Here is a 12,290-nt window from a genome sequence, read left to right on the forward strand (position 1 = left end):
ATGGTCCTAGCAGCAGAATTGTGCAGTTAAAGGCAATCACTTAATGGAAACCTGTCACCCAAAGAAATAATTCCAAATCCTTTTCAATCATGTTAGTTGAGCAAAATAAACACTATGTAAATTAAATACATTTTGCTTTTTTCAGTCTTGGAATTCACAATCACAGCAAGTAGGCAGGAGCCATTTTGTTGGCACTGTTATTAAGGCAAGCTTTTCATCAGCCCAGAATCTGCAAATGAGAGGCCGTGAAATCTAGGAAGTGCAGAATGGAAAGTGAAAGCAATTGCCTGCCCCGCCTCTATGCCTGAGGTATAGGTCAGGAAATATATGATTGACAGCTGAGATTCTTAAATCCCTTTATAACATGTAGGGATATTTTAATAATAAAAAGAATTTGGGCTTCATATTTATTTGAAAAGGACTTTTATTATACAACTTTTCATGTCTGAGTGACAGGTCCCCTTTAAAGGTGCAGTATATTATGCAATTGTGGTGGCATTCTTTTCCTGCAAAGCATGTTTTGGGGTAGTGTGTAACACCACTATCACCACTACTATTTACTACCTTAATAAACACTTCATGGTCACAGAATAAGGCCACAGTTTCTTCCATTATGCTTCTATTTGACTGGTTTTGCATGGACCGCTCTATGGGACTTGCAAGTAATATTTCAAAATAGCCACAATAATGACACTGAGGATGTGATGGCCGGCAGTAAGGAGCAGTTGTACCAACACGTTTCCTGAAAGCTCAGTCAAACCGACCAGGTCACAATTCAGTAGCCTAAATCATTACAGTTTTTGTAAATTTATTGTAATTTCGGGCAATTCTAACATTGGATAGGAGTTGCCACCTATACTTCATGTTCCATAATACAAAACATCCCTGAAAAACCTTTCAAAATATGTTTTCAAAGCTTAATAGCACTACCCAAGTCCCTCTCTAGTAGCCAAATTAATTTATTAGGCATTATTAAGTTTTTAAAGGATAACTAAAGCCTAATAATGAAGAAGGCTCAACATTCCATATTTTGTATAGTGAACTTACTGCATTAGCCAAACATTTCAGCATCCCAATTGTATCAGTGATTCAGGTTTTAACAGTTGTCACGGGGGCTCCCATCTTGGAAAGTGTCTGTGACACTCACATGCTCAGTGGGCTCTGGGCAGTGGTTGAGAAGCTAAACTTAGGGGTCGTTGCAAATTACCAAGGAGAAAATGAATTCATACAAACATGAATTAATTTTTTTGGTTTAGATTCCCTGTAACTGAACCCCTCCTTTTTTAATGAATACTAACACTATTTAGAAATATCTGCCTTGTCATTCCCAGGACTGAATATTCTGGGGATGGTATCAATCCTTTCAACTTTGCTTGTGCATTATGGCTGAGATGATAGCGCTTGCCCCCTACTTACATAGGTATCCTTACTTACCCTGATCCTTTGTGTGCCTAAACCTGTGTCGGATTTGCCTGAACTTGTATGTTTCCTGATTCTGAATTCCCTGCCCTGTGTATCTGGCCTGCTCAATCTCCATTTGCCCTAACCTCAGTCTGACTGCTGATTACGAGTTGTCTCATTTTTTTTGCTTATAATTGTCCAGTCTGTTCTACACATTGCCAAATCTGTCCCATCCAGTCACTCACACTACAGCCGCTACATGTTGTTATTGACCAGTCTTGTAAATTTTGACCGAAGAACTCCTCATCCCACTGATCATGTTCCAAGGGTCGCCCATTACTTATAAGGGTCATATCTTACAAACTATGAACAGAAGATCTTATTTGTCTGGTGGTGGAAATTTTATTTACTGCTAATTGAATTCCCTCCAATAAGGATTAAAATTTAGGAATTATTTTGAGCAGGTTGCAGGTAGCTTACCGACCTAGGACCTTCCCCACCCATGCTGTTAATATCCTATCCTTGGTCTCTCTGATGTCCTTTTCTTGCACGATCCTCTCTGCAGTACTTAATTTATTTAATTATGCTTTAATGGCCCTTTTCTGGAGCCATCAGAGATGGGTGGGTCGACTGCTGAAAAAAAGAATTTGCAGTGCGTTGGTCCCGGCTGGATCCAGGTTATTAGAGGGTAGGTTAGGGTCAGCTCAGGTTGCCTATTTGTGCGTGCCAGCTCTCCTAACTGTCTATGTACTTTCTTCAGAGATGCTGACTCTCAGTTAAACCTAAAGCCTGGTATTAGCAGTCTAAAACTGCAAATATCTATAACTTAAAAATAGAAAATAAATTCTTTGAGAAGCACTCTTATGTAGTTTACATGAATTCATCTTTTTGGTTTAGATTACCTGTAACTGAACCACTTTGAAATTTCGGCCTTGTCATTCCCAGGACTGAATATTCTGGGGAAGGTATCATTTGGAGGTCCTACAGCCCTGCAAACTCTGAGGCCTAAGTCTCTAGGGTTGCTGCTTTCTTTTCTTTGTGGGAACTGGCTCCTTCATATGTCAGATGAGGCAGTTTGATCGGCTAAACCCATAAAAAGAGTGATTTCTGAAAATGAAAGGGATATTCCAGGGTATTGACCCTTGGGAATGGCATAGAAACATTTCATAAAGAGGTTTATCAAATATAATCATGGTAAAAATAGTGCTGAATAAACATGCAGTGTGTAATGTATATGTATAAAGGCAGGCACATAACAGACACTGATGCAGACTGAAAAAAAACACATTAAACCTTTATAAGGTCATTTTTAAATACAAATTATTGCCATTCAGTTTAAACTTGTTCAAAATAAATTTTTATATTATTATACATTATAAAAAAAAGTTTCAACCAAATAGAATTTGCTTTGCAGGAAAAAAAAGAATGTGCAACGTGAACATTTTGCTGATAAATGTATAAAGTGATGCATGGAGTTGGGATTCTCATAGAAAACTCAGCCGTTCCGTTACTGTATCTCTCTGCTGCGCGGCTTAGCAATGAATCACATCAGATTTCTCTTTAAAGTCCTGTTTTTTAAAAAATGTTAGTGTCAGCGGGGGTTTAACCATTTTATTCCAGATGAGTGACTGTTTTTTTCTTTCAGGGTCTCCTCTCGATCATTGTGCCCATCTCCTGATGCCATGTCCTGATCTATGAGAAAAAGCAAGAACAGTTTTCATTGAGAAACCAAACATATTATGGAATCAACACTTGGTTTTACAACTGTGCTCTCTTTGGCCAAGGTCAAGACCCTTTATGATTAGAGAGTACACAATAGCCACTCTGAGTATCTGCCTTTGGCTGCCAGCTGCACAGGTTAAACTAAGCCATGCAGCTGCCAGCAGTTCAGTTAACCCTTCTGTACCACCTTGTGTCATTAGAAGTAAATATAATATACATCCTAGGTTTCTTTTAATTGATTTTTCTAATGAGCACTGCCATTCAACAAGAAAAAGATAATCATGGAATATTAAAATAAATGCTTTATTAATTAATTTTTTATGAATTAAAATATTAAGAATATTTAGGAATGCATGGCAACCTTAAAGAACTTTATAATACTTTCTAGGCAAAATATGAAAACAACAAGTAATTTTTTTTGGCAGTGGATTAGTCCAATGAGTGCAGGGGTGTCCAACCTGCCAACCCCTACTAAGCTACAACTTCCAGCAGTCTAATGTGTCTACTGTCATGTAAGACTAGAAGCAATAGGTTAACTCTAGCTGTAATGATGCCAGCTGAACAGCCATGATTTCAAATTCACCGCACTGTATCTCTCTGTGACAAATAACCAATAAAACATAATTCTCTCTGTTGCATGGACATGCTATAAAAAACTTAATATTGGTTTATAAAATACATACCAGAACTGGGCAAAACTTTCTGTTTGTTTGCTGTTTTGCCTCCAGTTAACTGGAAAAATGGGAATTTCAGGCATTTTCCAGTCACCCGATCACATATTCCAGACTGGCAGTTACAGGTCCTCCTGCACTCCATCCCATAAGTTCCATAGGGACAATCTAGAGCAGGAAAAAAAGATGCTTATAAATATATATCAGTGTAAGGGACACACTCCCACAATAATAATAATATCTTTAATGGTGCTGCAAGTAAATTAGTTATAGTGAATTGACACCCATGGGTTAAGATGGTACATCCGGTGGAGGAAACAACTGGTATGGCATTAGCCTTAGAATAGTGATCCCCAACCAGTGGATCATGAGCAATATGTCACTCACCAACCCCCTTGATGTTGCTCCTTGGGAACTTAAAGCAAGTTTTGGAGGCCTAAAGGCTATATGTACTGCCCAACAGAGGCTCCACATAGGGCTACCAAATAGCAAGGCACAGCCCTTACTCAAATCCACCCCCCCAGGAACTTTTTTCATGTTTGTGTTGGTCCCCAACTTTCTTTACATTTGATTGTAGTTAAAAAAAAGTTTAGGGAGAATGGTTTAGCTCAGGTAAGCAATATGGCACTTGCAGCTCAGCTGCCCACATGGAGTAAATTAGCTCTTTAAAGTTAGACGACCAATGGCAATATACTGTATTTTAGGTATGGATCCAAAAATTAGGCACCCCCAGTGATTGTATTCACTAACCTGATACCCCGGGCTGGTGCTCCTGTTAGCAGGAAACTGCACCATAAGTAGATTTTTCCAGTGAGCACCACAGAGCGATTCTCTTCCTGCTTCTTCTTTATTCGCGTAAGTACGAATGCACAGTAAAGACAAAAGCCAAACTTTAACAAAAAAGCCAGCTTTTTTACTATACTGTGCATGCGTCAGCCCTGGGGTAGGAAGGAATAAGAGGATCCCTCCGTGGTGCTCGCTGAGAAGAATCTCAGGCCTGTGCAGTTTTCTGCTAACAGAAGCACCGACCCGGGGTATCAGCTCCTGGCGCTAAGGGACACATTTACCTCTTGTATTCTTGCACTTGCACTTATGGATTGAGCAAACTCTAATTTCATTTTTTTGGGCATTTTGAAAGAGATTAGTCGCGTATGGTAATAGAGATTTATCACAGGTGACTAATCTCCCCAAAAAAATCTAAGCTGTGACCATCCCAAAAAAACGACATTTTGTAAATGTGTAAAATTTGCTCTGTGAGAATCACTTTTTCAGGTCACTATAGCAAGAGATAAAACATTATTTAGTTCATATATTCTTTTTAAGCATCTTTTTTTAACATTTTGACTGTCTTTGCATAAATGATTTGATTTTTCAGGTAAGTGTTTATTCTGTAACGTTTTCTAAAGCAGAATTCCCACCAGTTAGAATCGAGGCTCCCCTATTGTCTTTGCTTTGTGGGGTCCAATCTTTCCCACCTCCAGTCTCCCATGAGAAATGAAAGAACATTCTTGAACAAAAAGAGAACAAAACTGATCAGATTCTCCAAGTGTTAGTCCTGAAAAATCATTTAAATACCTCACTATTATTGCTAATTCCAAAACAAGCACCATCAATTAACACTGACGTGGGAGAGATTTCTCTTAGTAAAAAGATTTATGGAAGCCATAATGTTTCTGACCTAAAGACCCTAAAGCAGAGCAAGGGCTAATCCTCACAGCTTTGTCTCTGCATTTGGAAATTTGGGGGAGTTTTTATGAAGAGCGGATAACTTGAACTTTATCCTGGTCTTCAACTGTAAAACACGTGGCGCTCAGATCCAAGTAATATAGAGAGAGAGCTATGTCATGTTTTCCAACAAAGCCAGAATACTATGAGTGCCAAAAAATGAATATAATATTCAAGCTTCTATTGTACAGAGGCCAAAGGAAGTGAAGTGCGTACCATCAATCACACTATTCCAAAACCGTTTCTGGTTCCATATTGTCTGTGGATCTCATTGGTAAGTGAAAGACAATTCTGCCTCTAATGTTTCACGCCAGGCGCTAAATAAAGTTACTTTGGATTGCAAGGCAAGTGCCAAATAAATAAATCCACTTCAACATCTGCTTGGGAAGGAAGGTTTATCTAAGTTAGAATTATGGCTCCCTAGGGCATACGTGTGGATTTTAATAGTGTGATACCTATGGAAAAGGCAGCTTGTAAATTAGAAGGACATGTAACCGCACACATTAATAAACAGCAAACTGCTCCATTTCTTTATCGTCCTCCTTGGAGATTTGCTGATATGATAAAGCTCTTCCACCCACCGCTGAAATGCAAATACACATGGGGGGTATAACAGTAACTGAGAGTGGCCAACCCTTAAGTTTCTTCTGAGTTCCTGATTGATGAAGATGAAGGCAAAACCCCTGATGTGAAGCTGTTTCTAGTCCATCACTAATGGAGGGAAATTATTTCCTGGTTTCGAAATGTCATTTGGACCATCAGTCCCTGGCTCAACATAATGCTCTATAATTAAAAGCCTGTCAATGGCAAAATTCTCACTCCCTACTTGCACTGTCAGATGTTTCATCTCTATCTCCTAGGAAAAGCATAGTAAATAAAGGGAACAAATAATATAATGGAGTTCTATATAAGGAGCTTTTTTAGAATGTGCCAGTTTTGTCCACAGCTCAATAAATGATACGTATAGTAGGTATGGGACCCGTTATCCAGAATGCTCCATACCTTAAGTATACTAAGAAATAATTGAAACATTAAATAAACCCAATAGGATTTTTGTGCCTTCAATATGGGTTAATTGTATCTTAGTTGGGATCAAATACAGGTACTGTTTTATTATTACAGAGAAAAGGGAAACATTTAACCATTAAATAAACCCAATAGGGCTGTTCTGCCCCCAATAAGGGGTAATTATATCTTAGTTGGGATCAAGTACAGGTACTGTTTTATTATTACAGAGAAAAGGGAATCATTTAACCATGAAATAAACCCAATAGGGCTGTTCTGCCCCCAATAAGGACTCATTATACCTTAGTTGGGATCAAGTACATGTACTGTTTTATTATTATAGAGAAAAGGGAATCATTTAACCATGAAATAAATCCAATAGGGCTGTTCTGCCCCCAATAAGGGGTAATAATATCTTAGTTGGGATCAAGTACAGGTACTGTTTTATTATTACAGAGAAAAGGGAATCATTTAACCATGAAATAAACCCAATAGGGCTCTTCTGCCCCCAATAAGGACACATTATACCTTAGTTGGGATCAAGTACATGTACTGTTTTATTATTATAGAGAAAAGGGAATCATTTAACCATTAAATAAACCCAATAGGACTGTTCTGCCCCCAATAAGGGGTAATTATATCTTAGTTGGGATCAAGTACAGGTACTGTTTTATTATTACAGAGAAAAAGGAAATCATTTTTAAAAATTAGAATTATTTGCTTATAATGGTGTCTATGGGAGATGGCCTGCCCATAATTCAGAACTTTCTGGATAAGGTGCACAAGTTGGTATAGGTGGACAGGGAAGCACAATAGTTGCAACAGACCCGGTGTTAAGTCTAATTTAATGTACACAGCTGTTTTAGCTGTTGCAAATAGGGGTGACTGCCCTGGGCCCTACAGAAAATGGGTCCCACACCGCAGCACTTTAGGTAGTAAGAGTGTAAGACAGCAGGTATAACAGAGCAAGATGCTGTAGGGCAAGACTGCAACACTATGGGGCCCATTTACTTACTCACGAACGGGCCGAATGCGTCCGATTGCGTTTTTTTCGTAATGATCGGTATTTTGCGATTTCTTCGGAAAATTATTGCGACTTTTTCGTTACCAATACGATTTTTGCGGAAAAACGCGAGTTTTTCATAGCCATTCCGAAAGTTGCGATTTTTTCGTAGCGTTAAAACTTGCGCAAAAAGTTGCGATTTTTTCGTAGTGTTAAAACTTGCGCAAAACGTTGCGCCTTTTAAGTTTTAACGCTACAAAAAAAGCGCAACTTTTCGCGCAAGTTTTAACGCTACGAAAAAATCGCAACTTTCGGAATGGCTACAAAAAACTCGCGTTTTTTCGCGCAAATCGTATTGGCAACGAAAAAGTCGCGATAATTTCCGAAAAGTCGTAAAGGCGCCGAAAAAATCGCAAAAATACGAAAAAGTCGCAAAATGTTCGTTTTCCAATCGGAATTTTTCCAATTCGGATTCGAATTCGTGGGTTAGTAAATCAGCCCCTATACCTATCGCTACTGCCAAATCTGTGGTCCTTTAGTTATTGAGTTCAACACCCACTGACGGCAGAAAGGCTGTAGATGAGTGTGGAGTTGTAGTTTTATAAAGAACTGAATGGTCATAAGCCATAGGGACATACGTGTATAAAAAAAATGGGGCCCTGCAAGGGCTCTGTCCCAGGCTAGCCTTGAGCATACATATCATATAGTTTAACCTGCCAAAATCCATTAGAGAAATGTTATTTATGGCTCCTTGATTCCAACTCTCAGTGCATTAATAGGGCCAAGAGACCTGCTTGGTGATTGGCTTGATTAAAATATACAGAAAACCCCCCCTTTATGAAGCAGAAATTGAGGGGACAAGAAAAAATGCAACAGTGTGCACTCTCCAACCTTGGATTTATTAGAGCTCCGTGTGGATTGGCTGGCTGATACCGCTACAGGTTATTCTCTTTTCCCTTGGCAATAAAAGAAAAATGACTTTACGTTCAGCTACTGACCTTTGATCACATGAAATTCCTATTTATTAAACAGATGTGAAGCAGGTGCTCATTCTAGACTCCATTACAGACGTGACTACAGTTTCAACCCAGTCTAAGTATTTACTCCCTGCTTGTGGGACGCTCTGTTAGAGGGACCGTGAGTAACAGGGATCCTATAGCATGACTGAGCTCCCTGCCATAGGTTATATGATGTGTTAGAAGGAAAAATATCCCTTAATCTGTAGCACAGAGTGTTAGTTGCTAACTGTCCAGTAATCATATAGGGGCATATTCACTCAGGGCAATGGCAATGCAGATATGGTACGGGCTGATATGTCAATTTTAACATTGATCTATTCAATAAGAAATACTGCCAATTTTAACCTGATTTAACTTTTAGTATGATGTAGAGAGTAAGACAATTTGCAATTGCAGTTTTTTAATTATTTCACCTTTTGTTCAGCAACTCTCCAGTTTGGAATTTCAGCAGTCATCTGGTTGCTAGGCTTCAAATTACCTTAACAACCAGGGAGTGGTTTAAATGAAAGACTGGTAAATGAATAGGAGAGAAACAGAACAGAAAGATAAAGAAATAGAAAGTAACAAAAGCAATACAATTATAGCCTTACAGTCTTTTTTTGCTGCTGGGGTCTGTGACCCCCATTTGAAAGTTGAGTCAGAAGAAGAAGGCAAATAATGAAAAAAAAAACTGTTAAAAAAATGAAGACCAATTGAAAAGTTGTTTAAAATTGGCCATTCAATAACATACTAAAAGTTATTTAAGGTTGTTTAAGGTGAACCACTTCACATGTAAACTGTGCTATTCTAATGACAAACTGCAATTGGTCGCCATTTCAGTTTTTGTTCCGTGGCTTTCCAGAATTTTCTACAATTGGTTGCTAGTGTGTGATTAAGCATAGCAACCAGGCATTGGATTAAATGAGAGAATGGAAATGTGGGCTGAATTGTAAGTAAGGAGGTTGTATTTAGAATTGGAGGTGGGAGAGATAGACTGGAATGCGCATAGTTAAAAAACACAAACCATAAAAAACAATGACAAACTGCAAATTGTGTAAGACTATCACCAGGCTCCTTTATGTTTGTAAGTTTGATGCATTAGTGAAATCACTTTTATATCACTGATATGTACTGATTGTTGGGTCTTGTACTACATCATATCTCAGCCCATTCATTTGGGAGTCATATTCCCAATAATAATATTCTGTTCATTAGCACCACTCTGTTTGTTAAATACTGTATGTGGCATATAGCATATATATATTAATGTATGTGTGTGGGAGCTGCCATATTGCCTGAATGCAAAAATATGCAATCTAAAACCTCTCGATATCATGTAGAAGTCTATGGCACAAGTCCCTTTTACAACTGGAATATTTTTCTTTTCTTTGTGATTTTAGAGGTTTTCAGTTTTTTTATGCTGGCTTTTTATGACAATACGAAAAAGTTGGATTTTTCGTGTTTTTTACGCATCTTTTTTTTGTTTGTGCTTTTTCAGTTTGGGTCTTTTGATAAATGACTGTGATTCATTGAAATGAGTTTAGTCTGGGTTTCAAAAAAACTACAAAAAGCACTACTTTGGGTCCCTTTCTAACACACATCATTATGTTCCTGCTGATGCTGCCATAGAGGAAAATACAAGTGGTAGTAAGTCTGTACTCAATGCAAGAGAAAGAGTATGCAAAGCAAAGAGCAGACGACTGCCTTGATTGTGGTGCATTACATTTGGGCTTGAAGGCTAGCAATCTTTAATGCCTGTTAACTCTGAAAATTCTTTAATATTTATGGATACCTTTTAAAAAAAAACCACTATAGAGTTTATGGAAAAGACATCACTGCACAGAGTAAGTAAAGTATAAATACAACTGGTAGGGTTCTTTGTGGACAAAACCTTGTGCTAATTACCAGCACTGTCTCTAGTTGTGCATATTTTCCATAATAAACCTGAAATACTAGTGATACATTGCAGTCCTTGAAAGGCAACTTCGGGCGACTTCGGGAAATTGTAACAACGTGTTTGCCATCCCACTGGCGATTTATGTTCTTGCCTGTGGGATGGCACTGTGGGGAGATTAGACGCCCACTGTAACAAAGATCTGTCGTCTCCCCGCAATGCCATCCCACCGCCTAGAATGTAAATTGCTGGTGGGATGGCATACGCTTCACTGCGATTTCCCGAAGTTTCCTCTCAAGACATTTACATTCTAGCCGGTGGGATGGCATTGCGGGGAGATTAGTCGCCTGCGACAATGAAGATTTGTTGCGGAGCGACTACTCTCCGCGTGCCACTGCCCTAAGGGTGAAGACACACGGAGCTACTAGCAGCAGCTACTTGTTGTGGCTACTAAAAAAGACAATGCTGATCCTTTACTGATGATTGTCTCTACGTGTTGTTTAGCAGAGGCAATTCTCAGTATTTTTTAGTAATGGAGTTTAGTAGCTGTGACAAAAGTAGCTGCTACTAGTAGCTCTGTCTGTCTTTACAGTTAGGGCAGTGGCACATGGGGAGATTAGCAGCACGCGATAAATCTTCACTACCGCGGGCGACTAATCTCCCTGATATGCCATCCCAGTGGCAAGAATAAAAATCACCGCTGGGATGGCATACGCTTCGCTTCGGTCGCCCAAACTTGCCTCGCAAGGAATCTTCGGGCGACTTTGGGAAACTGAAGCGACACGTTTGCCATCCCACCGGCGTTTTTCATTCTTGGTAGTGGGATGGCATATCGGGGAGATTAGTCATCTCAATAGTGAAGATTCATCGCAAATCTACAAATTAAAATTAGTGAAAACAAACTCATTCTTAGGATCGATTATCAGGAATGGTTGGGACCTAGGGTTTCCAGATAAATAATCTTTCTGTAATTTGGATCTCCATGTTTTAAGTTGCTAAAAATTCATTTAAACATTAACTAAACCCAATAGGATTGTTTGCCACCAATATGGATTCATGCAGCTTAGTTGGGATGAAGCACAAGTTATAATTACAGAAAAAAGGAAATCATTTTGTAAAAATTGGAATTATTTGCTAAAATATATGTGAGATAGCCTTCCTATAATTCAGGGCTTTCTGGATAACAGGTTTCAGGATAAGGGATCCCATACGTGTTAATAATTAAATGATCATTGAGCATTTACAGGTATCTATAGAGCAGGGAACTTGCCTTCTGTATAGTTCTGATGTATAACCTGACAGTACTTAATATTTGGGTCTGGAAAAGCCAAAAGTACCCAAGGAGCCACCAAGTCACTGTAAGGGGCATATTCTGTATATTTATCATTATCTGCATTTAAGGCAACAAAAGGTATAAAAGAATGTGTCCCAGTGTCTCTATTGAATGAGTAGTATTTATATAAAGCAGCCGTTACCTCTGCAGATGCCAAACTCATCCCCAAAGTCATCCTCTTCGGTGAAGAACTGGCACCTGAGGCCGGGTCCGCATTTAACCCCATCCATGCCAGACACGGTGCGATAACAAGTCTCTCCGGCCGCAGCCGCGCACACTCTGCAGCAGCCACAGTCGTCCAGGACAGTCCGCTTGCAACGGGTGGTGCTCTTGCAGTCGTTGCTGTCGCAGCGGTCGGGGCAATCCACTGCGTACTGCGCTTTGCGAGCTGCGCCAAGGTGCGCATTTATTAACAGAGCGGTGACCAAAAGGCAGCACTTCATGTCGTCCTGTTGATATATAAATATATATATATGTGCTGTGTTTAAGTCCAGGTGCCGGGCTGGGCTTGTTGCCTTCTGCTCAGAGCAGGAATGAG

The 12,290-nt window shown here is 39.3% G+C and overlaps 1 protein-coding gene across 1 annotated transcript; it reads right to left on the reverse strand.

The window, feature by feature from the left end:
- Nucleotides 1–2,674: 2,674 nt before the first annotated feature.
- On the reverse strand, nucleotides 2,675–12,290 carry esm1 (endothelial cell-specific molecule 1). The gene is made up of 3 exons (NM_001126720.1): nucleotides 11,895–12,290; nucleotides 3,807–3,962; nucleotides 2,675–3,093 (listed from the first exon to the last, which is right to left on the reverse strand). The coding sequence occupies exons 1-3, from the start codon at nucleotides 12,193–12,195 to the stop codon at nucleotides 2,993–2,995; spliced, it is 558 nt and encodes a 185-aa protein (NP_001120192.1). The 5' UTR covers nucleotides 12,196–12,290; the 3' UTR covers nucleotides 2,675–2,992.

This window comes from Xenopus tropicalis, chromosome 1, assembly GCF_000004195.4.
Source record: "Xenopus tropicalis strain Nigerian chromosome 1, UCB_Xtro_10.0, whole genome shotgun sequence".
NCBI classification, from domain to species: Eukaryota; Metazoa; Chordata; class Amphibia; order Anura; family Pipidae; genus Xenopus; species Xenopus tropicalis.

Coding starts and splice junctions, on each gene's coding strand:
- esm1 (NM_001126720.1), bottom strand. CDS start 12,195: ATGAAGTGCTGCCTTTTGGTCACCGCTCTGTTAATAAATGCGCACCTT. Junction 3,963..11,894: donor TGAGTTTGGCATCTGCAGAG/GTAACGGCTGCT, acceptor TTCCTGCTCTAG/ATTGTCCCTATGGAACTTAT. Junction 3,094..3,806: donor GAAAGTTTTGCCCAGTTCTG/GTATGTATTTTA, acceptor TTTTTCTCATAG/ATCAGGACATGGCATCAGGA.